Here is a 23,531-nt window from a genome sequence, read left to right as displayed (position 1 = left end):
CTAAGTGCAAACAGGCATACAAACATACAAACGTAGTACACACAGACATACATACGAAACGAAACGAAATTTTATTTGCTCCATAAATACATACATACATACATACATACATACATACATACATACATACATACATACATACATACATACATACATACATACATACATACATACATACATACATACATACATACATACATACATACATACATACATACATACATACATACATACACACATACATACATACATACATACATACATACATACATACATACATACATACATACATACATACACACATACATACATACACAAAGTTATACAAATCCTACTTTTTATGTAATAATATATCGCCGAGAAAACACGAGATTGTTAGCAAGGCGTTAAGCTTTCTTTACGCCTTCGTAGCTAAGAGGTACTGAAGGATGAATGACTGAATGAATTAAATGAATGAAAGAATGAAAGAGTGAAAGAAAGCGAAAATGAAGAAATGAGTATAAAAATCATCGAGTGAGTAAGCAATTGAATAGACGTTTGAATGAATAGATGAATGAATGAATGAGTGAATGAAAGAATGAATGAATTAATGAATAAGTGAGTGAATGAATGAATGAAAAAATGAGTGAATGAAAGAACAAATAAAGGAATGAATAAATGAATGAATGAACAAGTGTAGGAAGTTTGGAAGATAAATAAAAGTATTAATTAAAAGGTAAAATCAACAATGCAAATAGATGTGTAAAACTGAACATATAGATAGATTATCAGACAGCCAAACAAAAATATAAAAAAGTAATCAAATGTTAAATTATATAGTCGGGTTATTAAATCAAACAAACATAAAAAAATTAGTTGCTATGTGAAATAAAATCCAAAGAAAAATTATCTTTCTAAAAACAAACTTTAATAAAGAACATAACAGAATTTTATATAAAATGGTAAGCAACCCAACAACCATCATCGCTGGAAAATAAACAGACCCAAGATAAAAAAATTTCTCCAAAGATAAACAGACAACACCGGGATATTTTCTTTGGATGTATAAGCGGCCCATCTCTTCCTGGTGGCACCAGCCGATAATAGCTCTGCGCACGCGCCGCGCGGGTCATTGGAGAATTCAACCATTTATCGCTCAATGATTTTGCGCCATGACTGTCTATTGAGTTTCGTTTTGTTTATATGCATGCATGCATCTGCTGCATGCATGCATGTCTACGCTGATGTTGGTGGCGTTTGTGCTGGGTGTGTGCATCGTCGTGGGAAAATGTATGGAAAGTTACAAATTAGTGGTAGTAGTATTAGAAAAGGAAAGGTTAGCAATAAGAAAAGTAGTAGTAGTAGTAGAGGTAATAGTAGCAGCAGCAGCATTGCAAAAGCATTAGCGGTAGTCTCTGCAGTGGCAGTAGATTATGTAATGATGGTGGTAGTAGTAGTAGCAGTAAGTATTAGTATTAGTTGTTGCTGTTGTGAAAGTATGAAGATTTTGTAATAAATGAAGAAAAATGATGAGAAATATAATAAATAATACACATAATATGTACACATATTGGTAATAAATTCAGAATATACGCGTTCCAGCCAGAGTAATATATGATGGAACGTCATTGAAATTAGCTCGCAATAATCCCTAACTCAATTCCATGCATGGAAAGCCAAAAGCGTATTGAGTAAAAGGAAAAGGAAAAATCTTTTTTTTGCGTCCGTGGTGAAAAAGAGAAAAATATGTTTGTGGGCTAGGAAAATGATGACGATGACGAAGAAGATGGTGGTGATAGCAATAATGGTGATAGTAATGGTAATGATGTTGATGATGATTGTTGCGATAATGATGATGATGATTTTAGTGAAGTTGAAAATAATGGTAATGATGATAATGACGTTGACATTTGACAGCATGGAAATGGAAAAGAGAAGAAATTGACTTCATCCTAAGACGCGGTAGATGCATTACGAACTAATAAGTAATTATGACAGTTGGTATAATTTGTAGGGCTATCACTGTTTTGTCTGAGGCACAAATGAGTACAAAATATTAATTTCACCTGGCAACTGCGTATTTATGAGTAGCCACATCACCAACATCATCTCTGCCGTTCGTCATCATCTTCATCAACATGTTTTTGTAATCACTTTTAACACGGCAAACACCATTATCCTCCTCAGAGCAAGAATCATATAAATTATTATCATTATCGCAACTTTCATCATCATCACTAACACCGTTATCATCACCAACGTCTTTATCATTACCATCATCGTCATCATCATCACCACAGACATCATCATTATCATCATCGCCCTGTCGTCATCTTCTTGATAAGCATGTGACGTAACGTAATGAAATCAACATACACAGCGCTCCTTAAGAACCAGACTCACAACAACATCACTCACTCACTCACTCACTTTTGCTCTTTCTCTTTTATTTTTTTTCTGTATTTTCTCATTTTTTCTATTTTTATTTCTATAGCGCTTCATTTCTTAACAGTTTTTCAGTACATCTTTTTTATATTTTTATATTCTTTTCTCCATTTTGATTTTCGTTCTCAAATTTTGTCATATTTTATTACAACACAAAATTTTTCTTCGCAGTCGCATTCATGTTCCTATCTTCAATGCGTTCCAGAAGCTTCCATGATATTTTTTCGGTTTTATTTTATTTTTTTTTTTTTCTTTTTCCCTCTTTCGTTCACGTTTTCATAAGCATCAATTTCCAACGTAATTAAATGCCTTGAGTGGAATAAGAAATATGTGAAATGACTTGATAGATTGAGCGAATAAAGAATGAATGAATGAATGAATGAAAGAATGAATGAATGAATGAATGAATGAATGAATGAATGTATGAATGAATGAATGTATGAATGAATGAACAAATGAATGAATGAATGAATGAATGAATGAAGAAAATTGGTAATTAATGAAAGAATAAATGAAAGATGGATTTAACGAATTAATAATGAACAAACAAACGGATGAATGAAGGAGCGAATGAGGGCAGTAAAAGAAAGAAAGTAGAAGTAAAAACGAGCAAACGAGTGCGTGATTGATTGATAACATGTACCAATCAATCAATCAATCACTTTATCGTTCAATCAATCTATCGGAGGATAGATAAATCGCTTAGGAAATGAATGACTGAATGGAAAAATAAAAGAATGAAGGTAAGTGAAATTTTGACAGAGTTTTTTTTTATAAAACTATTTTTTTCAATCAGTGCAAAAAAATTATTTAATTAAAAAATTGTAGTAGTCATGAAATACTACACATAATAAAAATGCAAAAAATTAAAGCAAAAAATCGACCAAACCTTTGTGGAATCATAATAACTCTATTCATCTGTTCATCTATACTATTCATTCTAACTCATTATCTATCTGTCTATTCGTTCGTTCGTTTGTTGGTTTGTTGGATCGTTCGTTCGTCGTTCATTCATTCATTCATTCGTTCGTTTGTTCGTTTGTTCATTCATTTATTCGTTTGTTCGTTCGTTCGTTCGTTCATTCATTCAATCATGGGTACTCTCTTTCTCTCTCTCTCTCTCTTTCTCTCTCTCTTTCTCTCTCTCTTTCTCTCTCTCTTTCTCTCTCTCTTTTTCTCTCTCTTTCTCTTTTTCTTTCTCGCTCTCTCTCTCTCTCTCGATGGCATTTATAACGAAAGCAGAATATGGAGTGCATCGTGACTTGCACGCCACATGCGGCGACCTCCAAGCATAAAATTTCGCGAAGAAGAAATATGAACAAAATCACGCACACGTACACACGCACGCACACACACGCAAACAAAGTTTTTGATAAAAACAATACACCCTAAGACCACACATAAACACACACACACATAAAAACACACGTGAACATTATTGCAGCCATCATACGCAAATTTAAATACATGCACGCAAACAAATAGTTGAACATATTGATCAACACACATACGCACACACAAACACACACACAAACACACACACACACACAAATAAAACTGTGACACAAACAGACATACATTCGTACATTTGCATAAATGTAAGTGTTACGTTGTTAGTGCGTCATCTTCGTCATACACTGCCTGTATTGTATGAATGAAACATATAAACAGATAAATAAACAAAAGTATGTATATATATATAAACTCATTTGAAATTATTTAAATAATTATTTTTTTCTTAAAAAGAACATTTTCAAAATTTTTTCCCATAAAATATTATGAGTAATGACCATCTGTGACAACCTGTTTCATGGGCATCATAATAAATGAGTATCTTTTTGTATTCAAACCCAGTTTCTGCACATGAAGGGCGAACGCCTTACCCACTACACCACTGCACATAAACAAATACCTCAGTTATGTTATATAAACGTATAGTACATTCAATCGAAGCCTTTGTACTTACGCGCTTGTTTAAGCATTCAAAACACTCATAATTAGAGAAAAAAATATCTATTCAAACACACACGTACATACACACAAACTCACATACACGCAGGCACACACAGACACACTTGTGGACTCACATTTGTCTACAAAAAAAACTCTTAAAAAAGATGTTGAAATGAATGAATGATTGAAGAAGAAAGTGAATGTGGCTCGTTACAAAAAACTTCTCCAGTTTTTTCCATGCAGTCTTTTCAAGATGCCATTTCATAAGCAACACTTGCACTCTTACGCATACACACACACACTTACACACACACACACACGCATACACGTACACACACACACACAAACACACAAGATTTCAAATGTTTGCTTGAGTAAGTACCGTTGTACCAGTATCGCATTATGCGTGAATGCAGACGCTGATGCGTGAAAGCGTATTAACTTTAATACAAAGTGTACTTGGAAAATGTCGGCCCGCGAATCAAAAGTTATAAACGAAATGAATGGGTGTCTTTAAAATGTGTGAATACAGTTTGATGTTATATGAATAATCATTTTTAAATGGCCGTAACGCAATTGGATTATTAGAAATTGTCGTTAGTACAAATTAATATTGCTATTAACTGTGGTATACGTATATACATTTGAAACCAGCCGCAAGATACTCATACAAACAAACAAAAGCACAGATAATCACACAAGCAAACACGTACTTTAAATAATATTCAAATAAAAATTCAATTTTATTTTATTTTTCTGTTAAAACTAATTAAAATCTATTTAAATTTTATAATGTGTATGTACTATATAGTGTATGTTAAAGACATGGTTTGAATTGAAAATGACTAGATGCATGTAGACCAATATATGCTCTATACTATTTTTGTATGTTTGCATATATGTATGTATGTTTGCATTTAAGTATGTGTACAGTACACGTGTGTATTACGTATGTATGCATACGTATAACTTTGCATGCGCAAGTTGTATTTGTGTTTGTAGGTAAAAATGTATATATCTGTGTGAGCATGTACCCATGCTATATGTACGAATGTATAAACCCCAATGCATTTGTATACTCAGTGTCTCTAACGACGCCGGCAAACAAGAGATATGAACGTATTTGGTGAGGGTAGAAGAGCAAATGAGAAATTTAGAGATGATGACGGAGGGAGAGAGTTTGTAGAATAAATTGACGCATTCTAAGAGGACGATTTTATAGGATTTGTGGCTGCTGGAGGTGCTTCTCGTTGTCGCTGATGCAGGTTTGTAGTTGATGTCATCGTTTATGTTGATGACGTCATTGCTTGTGTTGCTGACATTAATGTCTGTACTGTCGATGTTGTCTATTGCAGAAATTGTTGCTTACATTGGGTATATACTTTTGTGTTAATGTTATTGTAACGTTGGTTGAATGTGAAGTGTTTCACACTTTTCTGTACAATTCGTGAAGCCAATGTTTTGTGTTTGACACGCTAAATTATTATTTGATATTTGTTTGTTTGTTTGTACTTAATGTTGGCTGTTGTTTCTTTTCATTGTTGCTACATTGCATAGTTTATAATGTAATGAATTTATCTTCAACGTTTAATGATTCAGCTGTTGTGGTTATCAAATGTTATTTCAAATTTACTAACTTCTACCGATAATTTCTATTGAATTGAATTTAATTTAAAGATACAAAATACTAAATTAATTATAAACACACGCGTAACTAAGACTTAATTTTAGAAACAAAAACGACAATGTCAACGCATTATCATACGTTCATTTAAAATAGGTTTAAACTCGGCCTTCAAATCTTCCTATATAAATATGATCTCATTTCAGTTTATCCATAGGTACAAATGTGTTTTTCTTTCTGTCACATTTTTTGAATCGAATTTTTCAAACTCTATTTCTAAGACAGAAAAAGCACTACTACTACTACTACCACCATCACTACTACTACTACTACTACTACTACTACTACTACTACTACTGCTACTACTACTACTACTACTACAAATACTACTACTACTACTACAAATACTACTACTACTACTGCTGTTACTGCTACTGCTGCTGCTACTGCTACGACTACTACTACTACTACGACTACTACTACTACTACTACTAACAAACAGAACACGAAACACATTGACAACAATATGGCATTATTAATAATAGCATCAACATCCGTAACATAAGCGACACCTTCGACAGCCATGACATTCACAACAGCCATGACATTCACCACAGCCATGACATGACATTCACAACAGCCATGACATCCACAACATCAAGAGAAACAACAGCAGCAACATCAGCAGCATAACAACCAACAATAACATGAAGGAAGACGTGAAAGATTTCTAAGGTTACAGACGAGGCGTGGATTGAAATTAATCATCTTACAATCTTCGCATACAAACAAACGCTTGTTAAAATTTATACCTCGTTATGATCATTATTAGACAAAATGCACTAGAATATATTCAAAATAAATACTTTGTTAATTTGAAAACAACGTTAAATGTAAACTTCTCAGAAACATGAACTCGAAAGGCAAAATTATTTTTTTTATTTCCAACATCTTCGTTATTCAACTTACGTAACAGACAGATAAAAAAATTGTCACAATTAAAAATTAAGTAGAACTACCGAAAATCGCCTTAAAAAAGCTCTCATATAATAAAGAATCGTTGTCAGTAATCATGTTTTATCATAGATTAGGTGATTATTCCTACTAATCCTTAGGTTATAATCATATGCTTTAATGTGTGCATATAAATTACCGACTTCATGTGCTGATGAATTATGAACCGCGGTACAGGTGAGGCAGATAACACTGTTTTGTTCGCTATGTATGTTTTTTTCTGTACTTTTTTGTTTGTTTGTTTGTTTTTGTTTGTTTGTTTATATTGTTTTTTTATATTGGCGTTTGTTTTGTTGTTAATGTTTGTTGATATGTTAATAGTGGTTTGTGTTGTAAAATATTTACTAGCGTCATGTTTGCGTGGTTATGTGGATGTTTTGCTTCAATTTTGTTTCAGTTTGCTGAGTTTTTTGGTTAGTTTTGTAAAAAAAAACATTATTTTTTCTCCTTTCAACAATTTATTTTCGGTGCTTAAAAATGTTTTAATTATACAACATCCCGAGTTGACGGATGCTTACACACGCACGCATGTTGCGCGTGTTTGCGTTTGAAAGGAAATTAAAAATTCTGTGCGTGTTTGCTTATTGTCATGTAAATATAACAGTACAGATGTATGGAAACCTATTTATTTATATTGATTAAATCCTATCAAAAAGTCTTCGTCAACAATCCAAAAAAACAATTAAGGCTTTTTATGAAATTATTTATGCAATCAGCCAACTCGTAATGTTTAAAAGTTGAAATTAGAATTAATAAATTAATTAGATTAATTGATAAATTAAAAATTATTTGAATAATTAAGTTAATAACAAGATTAATAAGGCTTTGTGTATATATTTGATCTTGCAATTATTTTATTTCCACTGTGGTTTTTTGATAAATAATTTTCTTGAAATAATCAAGTTATTTCTGCGTTTTTGTGGACTTTTGTCATTGATTCAATTGGGCATTTAATTGATATTTAATTGATTGTTGTAACCGTTGCTTAACTATTTTTCATAATAAATTGGTTTGTAGGGAAAAAATATGCTGCAAAACATATTGCTAGGCCGACTAATGAAAGAAAGAATGACAAATGAAAGAAATTAAAGAAAGAATGAAGGGATAAATGAATGAATGGTTGAGTGAATGAATGAATAATTAAATGATTAATTGATCAGATCATCAAATGAATAAATAATTTGATCGCCATTCCAAAAACCTTCTCATGAAAAACCTCGGCGTTGTTAATATAACGTCATCGATGTTCTGTTGATTTTATGATCTGTCTATGCGCTTTCATGACGTCATTGTGTTTTGTTTCGCGTTGTTTTATGCATTCTAAATCATTCCATCTATGCATATCACTCTTCCTTTATTGATCTCTCTCTTTCTCCTCTCTCTCTCTCTTTCTTTCTTTTCACCAAAGAGAATTATGCAGGCCAGTCACGTGATACAGAAGCAAAAGAAAAATAACTATTTTTGTTTCTTTGTTTTTATTTCTGTGTTTTTTTAGGTCACTTGTGTTTGATTTTTTATTTTGCAACAAAAACGTTTTGCAGTTTGTGTGTATTTTTATAAGTTGCTTGTGAGTCAGTTTAGGCTATAAAAAATTAAATGCTGCTCTCTTGCCTAAGATGAAAAAAGAAGGTTTCTATTTATTTTTTATTGCTTTTCAATTGTTTTTTTTTATGTGTTTTTGTTTTTTTTCAAATTTGTTTTTAAATGTACTTAAAAAATAAAATTAAAATTAATTGAATTAATAAAAGTAATTAAATTGAAAAGTTTATCAGATTAAACTGTTTTCACAAACATTTATTTTTGAGACAATTTTACTAGATCTGTTTTAACAAAACAACATATATCTTCATTTGTTCAACTGTTTTTAAAATTTGAAACAAAATTAATGCAATGCCAGAAGTGTAGATATATGTACATATGTCCTGATGGCATGCCAAACAACATTACCTCACATGAACATGGATCAGTTGATGTGAAAAAAATTAATTCATACCTATGAAATTTCTACGTGTGTGTTTGTGGTTTGTGTGTGTATATGTTTGTTTGTTTGTGTGTGTATGTATTGTGTGTGTGAGTATGTATGTGTGGTGTGTGTGGTTTTTTTTTGTTAACCAATTTGGTGAATTAGTCGTTATAAATAAAAATAATAAAAATAGATTTCTATTTCGACGAAGACACAAATGATTTTTATGTTTGACAAAGTTATTATGCGAAAACTTCAGAATGGAAAATTCCAAGAAAGATTAAATACTAATCAGATGAAAAACAATTTCTTTAACGGATAATGATAATTGAATTTATTTTCGCATTCCTACATTTAAATATTTAAAATTTTTGTTGGCTTAAATTTTTTTTGGAAATTTAAAATACAGCAAAGAAAATCCAAGATTAGAGAAATGATGCATATTTAAAGCCAAACAATTCAGCAAAGAGGCAGAAAAAATTTTAAATTTTGTAAAAGAAAGTTTGAGAGAAAAAAAAAATCAAAAACATGGTCATCTGTGTGTAAGGAAGATATCTCCTTTCATGTTGAACATACAAAATAGAAAAAAATTGAGGAAAACATTGAGGAACTGAGTGAACAAGGACGAACAAGATGACATTCAAGTTAAATATTTCTTACATTTTCATCTGGTCCCAGCAGGCAAACAGAGTCACGTACGTTTCATCACGTACGAATAAACCAAAAATACACACACAACTACATGTGTATGTTGAGTATACATACATATAACACTTACATATAACACGTACACACCCATAAGTTACCAAGAACATACTGGTTAATTATGAAAGAAGGCAGTTTTTTTAAAACATTTGAAATCCAACATAAATAAATATAAAAGCAGATACTCACACAGGAAGCCCCGACATCTCTAGAAACCAAAGGAAGAAATTTTATTGTATAAACATTAAACACACTCAAGAATGTACAAGTGTAGAAATACATACACATACAAACGTGCATATAAACAAGTACACACACACACGCACACACACACACACACACACACTCCTAGCATCATACGCACGTGTAGAATGCATGGAGGAAAACCCACAACCCACTTCTGTACAGATGTTTTAACGTTGTTGCTAAGGAAACGCAATGCTCACAAACAGTTCACTGGCTATTTGTATGTACTGCACATGTGCACGGACGTGTGCACGCGTATGTTATTAATATTTTGTACTCTTGCATATTCTTTGTCTTCTACGTACACATTCACCCACGTACGTTCTTCTACAAGCATACCTTCTCACACACACATACATCTGTACACACATGCTATAAACACAGTGCACTTATTTTGTCTCATATTTGCTCAAAGAGGATTTGTGTGCTTGCGAATTTGTAAGACATTAAGTGTAACGGTACGTACGTGTGTTTATGTGCCTTGTATTTTTAATAGTTTGCCTGGCATTCTTTTCTCTTGCAAGACGTTAACTTTATGTACGTTTGTGCACGGTTTTGTACCTGGAAATGTTTCCGTCATTGCGATACTTTCTGCATGGATTGGATGATGTGTTTATTTTTACACAAAATGTTCTATTCACATCTTGTCGCATGACTCTACGATAACATTTTTTTAAATTGTAAACCTGTTTGTATATCAGCGCAACTTGTTTTTTTAGCGTTGCGTTGTTGCCCGTGCAGCTGTGTGTTTATCTACATACACAATAGTTAGACGTTTGGTATAGGTAGAGTAGGGTATGGATGTTTTCCTTCTTCCATCTTGGCATGACATCTAATTTTTAGATGAGGCAGATGTTTTCATCAATTTATTTGACTTCAAAGTGCTTGCGAGATGCTTTTCACAAAAACGTTGCACGTGTGTAAGTCTCATGTCATACTTCAGTTTTTTCTTTCATCATAATGCACATCTACGCTTGCATAGTGTGTTCGCAACTGTACGGTGTTGTACGCAGATATGTGTATACGTTTGTTGTACGCATAGATGTGCAGATTTTTGTTGATCGCTTCATGTTTGTAGGCAACTTTTCAATGTGCTCCTCATTGTTTGCGTACTAATTTTCACAAGGGCGACGTTAATCGTTTCTCCTGTCTCACAATGTTTAATATCATTTTTTAAGATATGCACGTGTGTTCCTACGATGCTGAAAAACGCGTTTGTTTTGTTTTTGAAGAAGTTTATTTGTTGAATTGTGAGTGTTGAGCAGGCTCGCTAGTGAGATTTGCACTGAGGAATCGTCCTCTCCGATCGAGTGGTGGGATCAGGTTCATTGAAAATTTAAAATTTCCTCTGCTGATAAAAATATTTGAAGATTTTTTACAAATTGATTGAAATATCGGTCATTTTTCCTGTTACATCCGAGTTTATGGATACTCATTCATTTGGTTTTGACTGACTTGGTGCATGAAAATTTGCTCTCTAATTGCGTTTCTTGTCATTCACATATTTACATGCAATTCAAGTAAATTTGTGAATATTTATAGGCCTGTCTGTACATTTGCATAATTGTATATATGTGTAATCTTATTTGTATTGTTGTACATGTGGTTTATAGGCTGATCTAGTATTGGAGCTTTTTATATGCGAGCCTGTCACAGTATTTAATGCATGCGATGTTGAACAGGTTAAGCTTATGCAGTAGTATTTTATGTTTTGTTTATTCCTCGAGTTTTGCGTTTGCGTCATTGCAACGCTGTCTGTTTGTGGACGTGTTTGTATATATGATTGTTTGTTTCAATGTTTGTGTTTTTGTTTCAATGTTTGCATGCACGTTTTTATTATGTTTGCCCGAATGTTTGTTTGTACGCCCGTCTGTTCTCTTTAACGCATTTGTCTCTGTATATATGTTTGTTTCTTCATCCATTTTTGGCTTACACAAATTAAAACATAACAAAATTACTTAACAACTTTTTGAAATAATTTATTTTAATTTTTTTATGTAAATTTAACGTATTAATAATAATGAATCAAAATTATTGGGCTACTTTCATTACCTAAATACCCTAGATACACAATTAAATACACTTTGCACGTTTAATATTATGGGGAAGGCTTATTTAGCGTTAAGTTTATTTATATTGTAATTTATCTCAGCGCATGCGCTGTGTGTGTGTCTGTGTATGTGTGTGTGTGTCTGTGTCTGTGTATGTGTGTCTGTGCGTGTGTATGTGTGTATCTGTGTCTGTGTGCGTGTGAATCTTGGAAAAAATTCATGTTGTCGTTTTAAGGCCACTGCATTGCACATGTAAGACCTGCTCATTCCCTTTGTGTCACGTGATAAATAGTTTCTTAAGGCGAGGATGACTATGATGATGACGACTATGATGACGACAACTATGATGATGACGACTATGATGATGATGATGATGATGATGATGAGACGACGGCTATGATGATTTTGATGATGAGACGATGATGATGATGATGTTGTTGATGATGATGATGATGTTGTTGATGATGATGATGATGTTGTTGTGATGCTTTTCTTTTCTGATCTCCGTATCATTTTCATTTCTTACAATTGTTTGATTTGAATTGATGAATAAATAAAATATTAAAAAAAATGATGTTGTTGTTGATGATGATGATGATAAGACAATAATGGTGATTAAGTAACGATGATTATGATGATTCTGTGACTATAATTATAATTAAAAATTATCACAATATTATTATTATTATTAATATTGAAAATGTTGCTGACGATGATGATAAGAACAACCAATGATTGTACGACAATGTAAGAAGAAATTTCTTTAGCACAATATCATAATAATAACGATAATGGTTCTGGAGTTGAGGCATGGACTTGAAAACAGTGCCAAAATAGTGTTCAGACTTTTATGACGTCATGGCGTGGGAGAAACATAGAAAGAGTAGTAGCATAGATCTAGATTGTAGTGGTATTAATTAGCAATGTTGAACAAATTGCGAACAGCGTTAGCTGTTCGAATCAGTTCAACTCACAATGTTATTAATTGATTTAAATTTAATCACGTCTATTTAATTACGTCATATCACGTGATATGAGCTATTGTAGTGTCATCATAATCATCGTCCTCATCATCTTCTGAATGCCATTTCAACCACCCACTCACTCACTTCCGGACGCCATATTTGTTTGTCCCTCTGTTTCCATAGACACGAATTGTGGTTGCTGCGGTAGCTCTCTGAAACGGAAGTCACGATTTTGTTGTCACTATCTTTGTTGTCACATCACTATCATCATTGTCGTCGTCCTCATAATTATCACCATCGCCACCCCCACCGTTGCTATCGTCATCATCATCACCATCATTATCATCATTATCATCATCTTCAACATCTTCATCATCATTTAAGTATGGAGTTGATGACGATGATGATGACGACGATGATGACGACGATGATAATAATGACGATGATTATGATTATGATTATGATGGTGATGATTAAGGTGATGATAATTCTCGGCAGAACGTGACAACAGGAATAACGATGTTTGATATTAAAACTCCGTAATAAGAATATATGACGTACTAACGAAATGATGTCATTAAATGACCAAGATGGTGACGATGACGACTAAGAATAAGAATAAGAAGAAGAAGAAGAAGAAGAAGAAGAAGAAGAAGAAGAAGAAGATGCTGCTGCTGATGATGATGGTGATATAGATTACGATGAAAACGATAAGAATAACAATGATGTTTATGATGTTAATTAAAAATGATTATGATAAAGAAAATGATGATGATGACCACAACGATGACAACAATAGAAATATTTAAACTCTGAATAACGATTGTTAGACCAGTTATGAGGACGATGTTAATGATGAAAAGACAATGATAACACAAATTATAGCAGAAACGATGAAAATGATTAACACGACGACAACAACTAAAGAGATGATGAGGATGAAGAAGAAGATGACGATGATGAAGATGATGACGATGATGAAAATGATAGTACAGAGGGTGCTTTATTAAATGCATGCGTGCGCATCATAATATATGCGCGTAAACAAACTGTTTATTTACTTGTTCTTCTGCTTATGTGCGTGTGTAAAAAACTGTGTTTGTGTGTTTGCGATTGTGTGTTTGTGTTTGTATGTTTTCATTTGTATGTTTGTGTTTGAATGTTTGCATATTCTTTCCTTCGTTGTCTAGTTTTTAACATTTGATAGTTTCATAATTGAGAATCCATAATTTGATTTTAAAGGTTTTTTTTACGTATTCTTGGTGTTTGTATTTGGTACATAGGTATGCGTTCGTGGTTGTGTACATACGTATTCGAATACGTTAACGTATTTGTACGGGCATGACGACGTGTGCAAGCAAACACGCTCTGAAATGTTCACCGATGTTTCTTTGAGTGTACGCTTGTGTTTACCTAGGTGCGTGTGAGTACGTACGTACATGTATATAAGGCTTTCTTCACGGATGATTGATTGTTATTATCGTTACCATTGTTGTTGTCCTCGTTGTCTTAATCATCAGCGTCATCATCGTCGTCGTTGTCGTCATCATTATCATCATCGTCGTCATCATCATCGTCGTCATCATCACTGAAATCATCATCATCATCATCATCGTCGTAGTCGTCATCATCATCTCAGGAGAGTTTATTATTAGTTCTGCTTAATTACAATTCAATGCGTGCCATCAATCTTTCTGATGTAGTTGGATGTGAAGTAACGTAAAAAGAAGTATGAATACTGATCAGTAACTACTTGCTACATCATTCTGTTAAGTAACATTAATTATATTTGTCACCATTATTCTTTTAATATGAATAAATATTCAATTACTATTAAATCACTAGGGAAAAATTATTTATTATATACTATTAACAATAAATTATCCTATTTTATTTATTTATTTATTTTATAATTTATTTACTATTACTACTAATATTTATTGCAACGAAAAATACTGTTAAGAAAATACTACTAAAACAAACAAATTGAAAAATTAGTTTTAGTAGAAGCTGTTTAAAGCTAGAAAGTTAATGTATCAATAAAAGTTATCTAATAAACTTCAGTAGCAGTGTAGCGAAAAATGGTGAATCGAAGTTTTAAATAAATAGAAAAATATATAAAAAATTCAAAATACAAAAACAAAAGAGAAACAAAATACAAGATGCAAGATGCAAGATACATTAAAAAATACAAACTACAAATGAAAAATACAAAATACAATATACAATACAAACACTGAAACGTACACCGATTTAACAACTGACAGCACAATCAGAGCCGCAAGCATTAATAATACTCAGTAATCATTTTCAATTACAAGTCTAAGAGATCCAATAAAAACAGGAACGTTACAGAACGTAACGTCCACCCACGCTCGTTGACAGTACGCAACAGACAACGCCACACGACGCCACACGATGCCACACGACGTCACACGACGCCACAAGACGCCACACGACGCGCCGGCCCATGTAATTCAAGTGAATATTGAAACCGCGTAACAACCGAGTTTATACCGACCGGCTCTGTCGAGATCTATATCGATAAATCGTCATTTCATCGCCATTGCTAATGACGTTGGAAATGGTTGTTGTTGTTTGTTTGTTTTGTTGTTGTTTGTTTGTTGTTTTTTGTATCTATTTGTTGTTGTTGATGATGTTGTTTCTGTGGTGTCGTGGTCATTGTCGTTGTGGGTAGGTTGTTATTAATTGCTTTAGTGTTTGTGAAAATTTATTTCATTTTCGTATCTACTCATTAAAAATATCAACAACACAAACAACAATTTTTTTTATCATAGTAACATAGACATAAAAATGCAAACCATGAGCATAGAAAGTCCAGAGCTCGCGAAATTATGGCCTATATACGCTGGGCGATAATGAAGGATTTGTGAGTATTAGTTTTGAAAATTGCCTATACACTATCTATATTAACAATGACGTGGATGCCATGCGTGCGTGTTGTTGTTGTTGCTGTATTGGTTTTGTTGTTGTTGTGTTTGTTGTTGTTGTTGTCTTTGTTCTGTTGTTATTGTCTTTGCAGTGTTGCTGTTATTATTATTATTGTTGTTGCTGTTGTGTTTTTTTATTGTTGTTGTTGTGTTGGTTTTGTTTGTCGTTTTTTCGTTGTTGTTGTTTCACTGTGTTTGGTTGTGTTGTTGAAAATTTTAGGTCTATTCGCTTACGGTCTTATGTTATAAATATAGTTATTACTATTATTGACGTTAATGTTGAGGTTGTGGCTCTGGTTGTGGCAAAACAAGTCACAACATTTTTGATGTTGTGACTTGTTTTGATGTTATTGCAATCAATAACGTTGTTGTAGATGTTGTTATTGTTGTTGTTGCTTCAATTTGTTGATGTGAGTGGTTATAACTGTGTAGTTGTTGAAAGTGGTTGTCGTTTCTAATTTGTTTGAAATTTTGTCAAAAATAGAGTTAACAATGATATCACAGAAAAATTCAATGGAAAAAATTAATGATAATTATGAATGTGATGAAAAGGAAATATTTGTAACAATGAAAACAATGCTGTTTTTGATGATGACGACGATGATGATGTTAGTATTGTTGTGTTGATGATGCTGATGACAATGCTGTTGATGACGATGATGATTAAAAAATGACGTTATTGTTGTTGATGATGACGATGATGATGATGATGAAGAAGAAGATGATGATGGTGAAGATGATGACGATGACGACATTGACGACATTGCTGCTTAATTGCTACATCTGACGAGGCTGCTTCTGACATGCCTTCACACAGCAATGACTCCCTGACGCTCCTGATAATATTAATAATAATAATAACAACAACAATAATGATAATAATAATATTTTTACTTTTACTACTACTACTACTACTACTAATACTACTACTACTACTACTACTATTACTACTACTACTACTACTACCAGTACTACTACTACTACTACTACTACTACTACTACTACTACTACTACTACTACTACTACTACTACTACTATTAGTACTTTTACTTCTACCTCTTCTACTACTACACAACAGCAACAAAACTAATACTTCTACTGCTTATAATAATAATAAAATAATTACATTAATGTTAAAATGATAAAATGTAGAATGAAAAACTTCTTATAATAAAACCGTGCGTTCCATTTAGAAAAATTTCTTAATATGTAACATCACCACATTCCCAATAATGACAACAGCCTCAAGTTTTATTGAGATATACCGTGCAATGCTTACGCTGATTATAGATTCCAAGGCAAACAATATTAAATAGTTGTCCAGTGTAATTCATATTTTGTTAAACACTGTTGCCAGCATTCGAAATACAACTCATACAGTTGTAGCAATTTTTCTAGAGCTGCAGCGAGAGTAGTAGCGGCAGTAGCATCAATAGCAGCAGCAGCAGTCGCGGAAGTAATAGTGGCAGTAATAAAGGCACTAAAGGAAATGACAAACCTTCGTGCTGATTAGAAATGTATGCAACACACTTATGCAGCATATGGGCGGTACTGCTCTGTTCGCTCCTTCCTGCTACTTACTGGTCTGCTTGTTACTCTGCGTTCATTTGCTTGTCTGTGTACTTAGATGTATGCGTGCGTGTGTGTGTGTTTGTTTGCTTTTTTCTCTTTGTTTTCTGACAAACGTACATATGATTGCATTGTTAAATAGCCAACAAACAACGTAAGACATCCAATTAAATAGTTTATAAAGCAAAATATTGATTGTGACCAATATTAAAATTCAATTGAAAACAGAATATAAATCTTCCACCTTTTCATTTGCGCGTAAATTGTTTTTCGTTTCCATTTTGTTGTCTGTTTTGTATGCAGTTTGTGCTAGGTTGGCTAATAAGAAGGCTCATAATTGGTTCATTATGCTATGCATGACGTGAGCCTCTGTTGATTGTTAAAAAGAAAAATAATAAATTGATTTTATCTTCAGAGCAGTGTACGTGCGTCTGTGAGAATGTGCACTTTCAAGTGTATATGTGTGCGCACGTGTGTATATGTGTGCGCACGTGTGTGTGTGTGTGTGTGTGTGTGTGTGTGTGTGTGTGAGAAGTATGAGTGTGTTTATACTTTGTAAGTGTACATGTGTGTCTATCTGTCTGTCTGTCTGTCTGTCTGCGTGCTTGCATGTGAATGCATCTCAAGTGTGCACGTGTGTATGCATTGTGCATTGTCTATGTGCATGTGTATTTGTGTATCTATTTGTGTATCTGTGTATGCATTGTGTATTGTCCATGTGCATGTGTATTTGTGTATCTATGTCTGTATCTGTTTGTTCACAATCCCATTTCCTTATAAAATGTAAGACGCAGAATGTTGGAGTGAAGAGCTCAACATGAAATCGTGACCAATATTTTTTTGAATCTAAAAAAAGCTCTACATGTCGAAGAAATACTACGAAACATTTCACGTTATATTTTAATCATGGAACTGTCTAAAAATATTACTAACCAAAAAGCTAAATTATAAAATTCTTTCTCAAGAACGATGTTCATATGGCCTCAACTTTAAAATCTTTTCAACATCTGAAACATCAAACTCTATTTTTATCATCATTATTTCTTAAAAATTATAAACATTAGCGGGGCACGCCATTATATAGGCTAACATTTTCTTCTAAATAAACATCGGAGTTGGAAAATAACATTACGAACGGCAAAACTATGAACAATGACATTAAAACCAGTAACAACATTACAAACCATATGAAAAAAATCCAGCTTCTACATCAAAAATCTCAATAACATCAATATCAACAAAACAAAAAAAATTCTCAAGAAACAAAACAACATGCCAAACAATCAACAATCAACAACAACTTAAATAAAAACAATTCCATCAACAATGTCTACAAAAAGAAGAAAACAGGCCACAACAGCCACATCAACCACAGCAGCCAGAGTAGCAACAGCTGCTACGACAGCCACATTAACCATAGCAACACACAGCATCTGGAATTCATCGTAAAATTTTCAATTTACCTCGACGAACACAAACGAACAGACATCATTACGTCATTTCTGCATTCATTTATTGACCTACTTTCAATTCATCATTTCTTCATTCACTCCTTGACCTGTTTCCTCCCCAATATTTCTATTCATTACTCAAACTCATTATCTCTCACTCATACACTCATTTTTTTTTATAAAAATCCTTTTTATCTTAATTAACATTGCTATACAAATTTAATCCTGTTATGATTTTTAACGAGAGGTATTTTACTGTTTTTGAAAACTATTCCAAATTATTTATATAAAATTTCATAAAACTATTACAATTAATATTTTTTCCACTTAATTAATGAATAAATAAATTAATAATTAAGTAGAATCAATTAATTGTCTTTAGAATGTGAATGCTAGGGCATAACCTATCACCGCGATTGTATCAATAAAAAAAAGACCGCGTTTTTTGCTTTTTAAGGTCGTTAAATTTATCTATTCAGGCATCCATCATTTTATTCAATTATCCATTTATCTACCTAGTCATTCTTTCTTTTCTTCATTCGTTTCTTCATTTCTTTATTCCTTCCTTTCTTCAGTTTCTTCATTTATCTGTCAGCCGGTCCTTCGATGTAGATATAGTTCGCTTCATTTGAATTATTTTCCTATATTTTATTATTTCATTTGATAAATTGAGTTGTATCATTGTCTTTATTACTTTAAATTTAATTATACTTTAACTTCCATTATCTTTTAGCATTTCCGTTTCATTTGTCGGCGGTTACTAACATAGAAGTTATGGTCATTGCATTGTTTGTTAAAGTTGTTTGTTTGGATGGTTCATTTGTTTTTACATTACTCAGTTCATTTGTTCATTTGTTTGTACAGTGTTCTGTTTATTTGCTTATACAATGTTCAGTTTGTTTGTTCATCCAACCGTCAAAACATGCTTGTTAGTTCCTCAATTATGTTTTCACTTACCCGAACCGAATATGCTGGCAAACATTTCATCCCCTTCACATTGTGTCAGTCTTTTACATCTTTTGTTCACAAAAAATTTTTTATGTTTTTAAAAAAGTTTAAACAATGGAAAACAATAAAGAATAAAAAAAACAAATAATTGAAAAATAAAAAAAATAAACGAAATTGAAAAATGCCTGTTGAATGGAGTGCAGCGTTGGAAACATGGCAGCCAACATGGGAGAGCTCATTTGAAATTGTGCTGCCAACAAGCAAATTATAGAAAGGTTCGTTCAGGTGTCTGCTTGTGTGCGTGCAAGCCACAAATTATCATTTTTATTATTAAAATTAAAAATTTTCATAATAATTATGCAAAAAATTTAATTTAAGACACAACTCGTTCAGACAAAAAGCAGAATTTCCGCATGCAGATAACGTATGAAATCCTACCCTCACGCACTCATTAATATTTCAAATATTACTTTTTCAACTTCTAAATTTATTTCTTTCCTAGACAGGAAAAAAGTTCACACAAAAAACGAACGAAGAAAAAAGGTAGAAAATTAAAACTTGAGACAAGAGAAATAAATTGTTAGGATATTTGTAGCTTTCTGCTGCAACCTGCACTTAAACGATGAAGCGCTAAATAAATTACAGCAAAAGTGAAAAAAAGTGAAAAAAAGGAAATTCATGTGGAAAAACTAGAGAAAAAAATTGAAAAATTGCGAAAGAAAGTTTCAAATATTTAAACTATAAAAAGTGGGATATGTTTTGAAAAAAAAACTTTAAATAATAATTGGATAATTCAAAAATAATTATAATTGAACACACTCAACATAATGTCGTTACAAGCATCTGTAAAATGCAATGGTACATTCTCGCATACACAAATTTCCGTATCATTGTGTTTTGCATACCGGCGTATGTTCGTGTTGTGTACATATCTAAATACCTAATGTAAGAATACGCAAATATATACAATTTGTATACAAATTTTGATTTTTATAAGCATACGTGCGTGTACCAGTACATGTATTTAAAGGCGTACGAACGCTTGTGTAAGTATGTGCGTTTTTGTTGGTAAACAAAAATATGTCTTCTTGTTCTTTCTCTTCGTTTAGAAAATAAATTATGTTACCGCTTGCAGTTAACGCTGTAATTTGCCGTCCGTACCAATGTTGGTTTCATTGCAGGGTTTTGAAGGTCGTTCATGTCTTTTAAATGTTGTTGCTGGTATTGTTGAATAAGTTTTTCGTAGGTTTTCCTATTTCAAATTAATCTCCTATCTATACATGAAAATTTTTGCTTACATAATAACAATGAAGCAACAATATTCTAAAAGATAGTCACAATGTAGTTGTTAATACCAAAAATATTCACCGATCGTTACTGCAAAACACCATACTCATGTGTTCATGCTATTATTTTAGTGAATTTTTCCTTAATTGTTTCACAGATTTATCAACAAAAACAAACTCCGCACATGTAAATACGCATCATCATACACATACATACGCATACAAATCCAGTAACTTCAATAGGCACCATAACCATTAAAAAAACATAAATTAAATGCAATATGCTAAAATGTGGTTACTAAATATCAAGGCCGAGATAGTGTATTAATATGAGTATTATGTATTAATGTATGTATTATGTAATATATGACATATATGTCCGCAATACTAAACATTGTAACGAATAAATAAAATGAAAAAAAAAACGAAAGAAAGAATGAATGAAAGAATGTTGGTATTGATTTTTTGAACAATTGTTGACATTGTGATAGTGCTACGTGTATGGAGAGATGGATTGAACGAGCAGATGAATGATTTAAAGAATGAATATATGAGTAGATAAGTAAATGAATGAGTGACTGAATGAGTGACTGAATGAATGAGTGACTGAACGAATGAACTGATTAATTAATTAATTAATGTATGAATGAACTGCTGAATGAAAAAATGAGCGAATGAAATCAAACGAAAATGCCTTTACAATCCTCAACATACCACACAAGGCAATAAAGCATAGGAAAATAAATTATAAAAGTTACTCATATTATTACATACATTCTTTGACTGAAGGACATGCATTGTGCCTTTCTGAATGCAATATCAAAACTGTCGCCATTATATTTTACTCTACAAACTCGAGTTTGCCATACATTCTCACCATTTATACATTCAGTGAAGATTAATAAAAATATTCTAACATATCAATTTCATTACATCGTCATGGTCATCACCAACGTCATCTTCATTACCATCATCACCACCAACGTCATGATCAACTTCGTCATCACCATCATCATCATCAACTACGTCATCATCGCCATCATCATTAATAAGATGATAATCAATTCAACATCGACAATGACTACAATAATGTCGTGCATTAATCATTAGGTGAAAAACAACTTCATAAATAACAGCATCATCATTCAAAACATATTAAACTTTAAAAATGGGACCGTTATCGTCATCATCATCATTTTAGTCGTCATCATCGTCATCATCATATTCCGCATCATCATCGTTATCACAATCATCATCAACATTACTAACCTTATAAACCTTCACCATTGTCACTATCATAATTGTTATAATTACCATCATCGGTTATTTTCACGAACAGATGTACAAAAAAATTCACATACAAACATTCCTACAAACTAACAAACGCGCAAACAGACAAAACATACATACAAAACATACATACAAACGATCATACAAAAAATATACAAACAGACATACAAGCAAATTCACATACAAACATTCATACAAACTAACAAACGCACAAACATACATACAAACGATCATACAAAAAATATACAAACAGACATACAAACAAACTCACATGCAAACATTCATACAAAGTAACAAACGTGCAAACAGACAAACATACATACATACAAACGATAATGGAAAAAATATACAAACAGACATACAAACAAACATTTGAACAGGTTGTTAGGACTTCAGCAGCGACACAACATCTACCGGCTCCTACCCTACATCAGTCACTCTTCTCTTTCTAATGAATTACAACGAAAACCTAGGACGCCATTAATGTTCCTATCATCATCATCATCTTCCTCATCATCTTCCTTCTCCTCCTCCTCCTCCTCATCATCGCTACCATCATCATCGTCATAACCATTTCTCGTTGATTTTATTTTATCACCATCATCATTATCTTCATTATTGATGATTAGCATCATCATTTCTGTGTTATTAGTGATGTCATCTTCTTAGCATATAATCGTAGACGAAAATATTAACAATGAGTACATAAAAAGTCACTTTTTACATCAAAGAAACTCTACACAACATCATCACTATTACATTATCATTGCCATCATCACTTTCCTCCTCCTCATCATCGTCGTCATCATTCTCAGGACATCATCATCAACGTCATCAGTTTTGACGTCATCGTCAATGTAGCAGTTGTTTAAAAGGACATAACGTTATCTTAGATGTTATTCGGGCTATTAACCATTACTGCAACTGACTCATCTTCATCATCATCATCATCGTCCTCGTCATCGTCATCTTCTTCTTCTTCTCCACCATCATCTTAATCACCATCATCGTCGTCATCATCGTTATTCTTCCCTTCATCTTCAACCTCTTCATCATTGTCCTCACCACAAACAGTTTAAATGCCTCGAAAA

At 32.5% G+C, this 23,531-nt stretch overlaps 1 protein-coding gene across 1 annotated transcript; it reads right to left on the bottom strand.

Annotated features, from left to right (window-relative positions):
- On the bottom strand, window positions 1-22,765 carry HELRODRAFT_71618 (hypothetical protein; the record flags this gene model as incomplete). Its single annotated transcript, XM_009011913.1, has 2 exons — window positions 1-331; window positions 22,692-22,765. 2 exons carry the CDS (start codon window positions 22,763-22,765, stop codon window positions 1-3), a joined length of 405 nt encoding a protein of 134 aa, XP_009010161.1.
- Between the last annotated feature and the right edge of the window lie 766 nt (window positions 22,766-23,531).

Source organism: Helobdella robusta (assembly GCF_000326865.2).
Source record: "Helobdella robusta unplaced genomic scaffold HELROscaffold_10, whole genome shotgun sequence".
Lineage (NCBI taxonomy): Eukaryota > Metazoa > Annelida > Clitellata > Rhynchobdellida > Glossiphoniidae > Helobdella > Helobdella robusta.
Note: the sequence above shows the minus strand (reverse complement) of the source record. Positions and strands in the feature narration are given on the sequence as shown.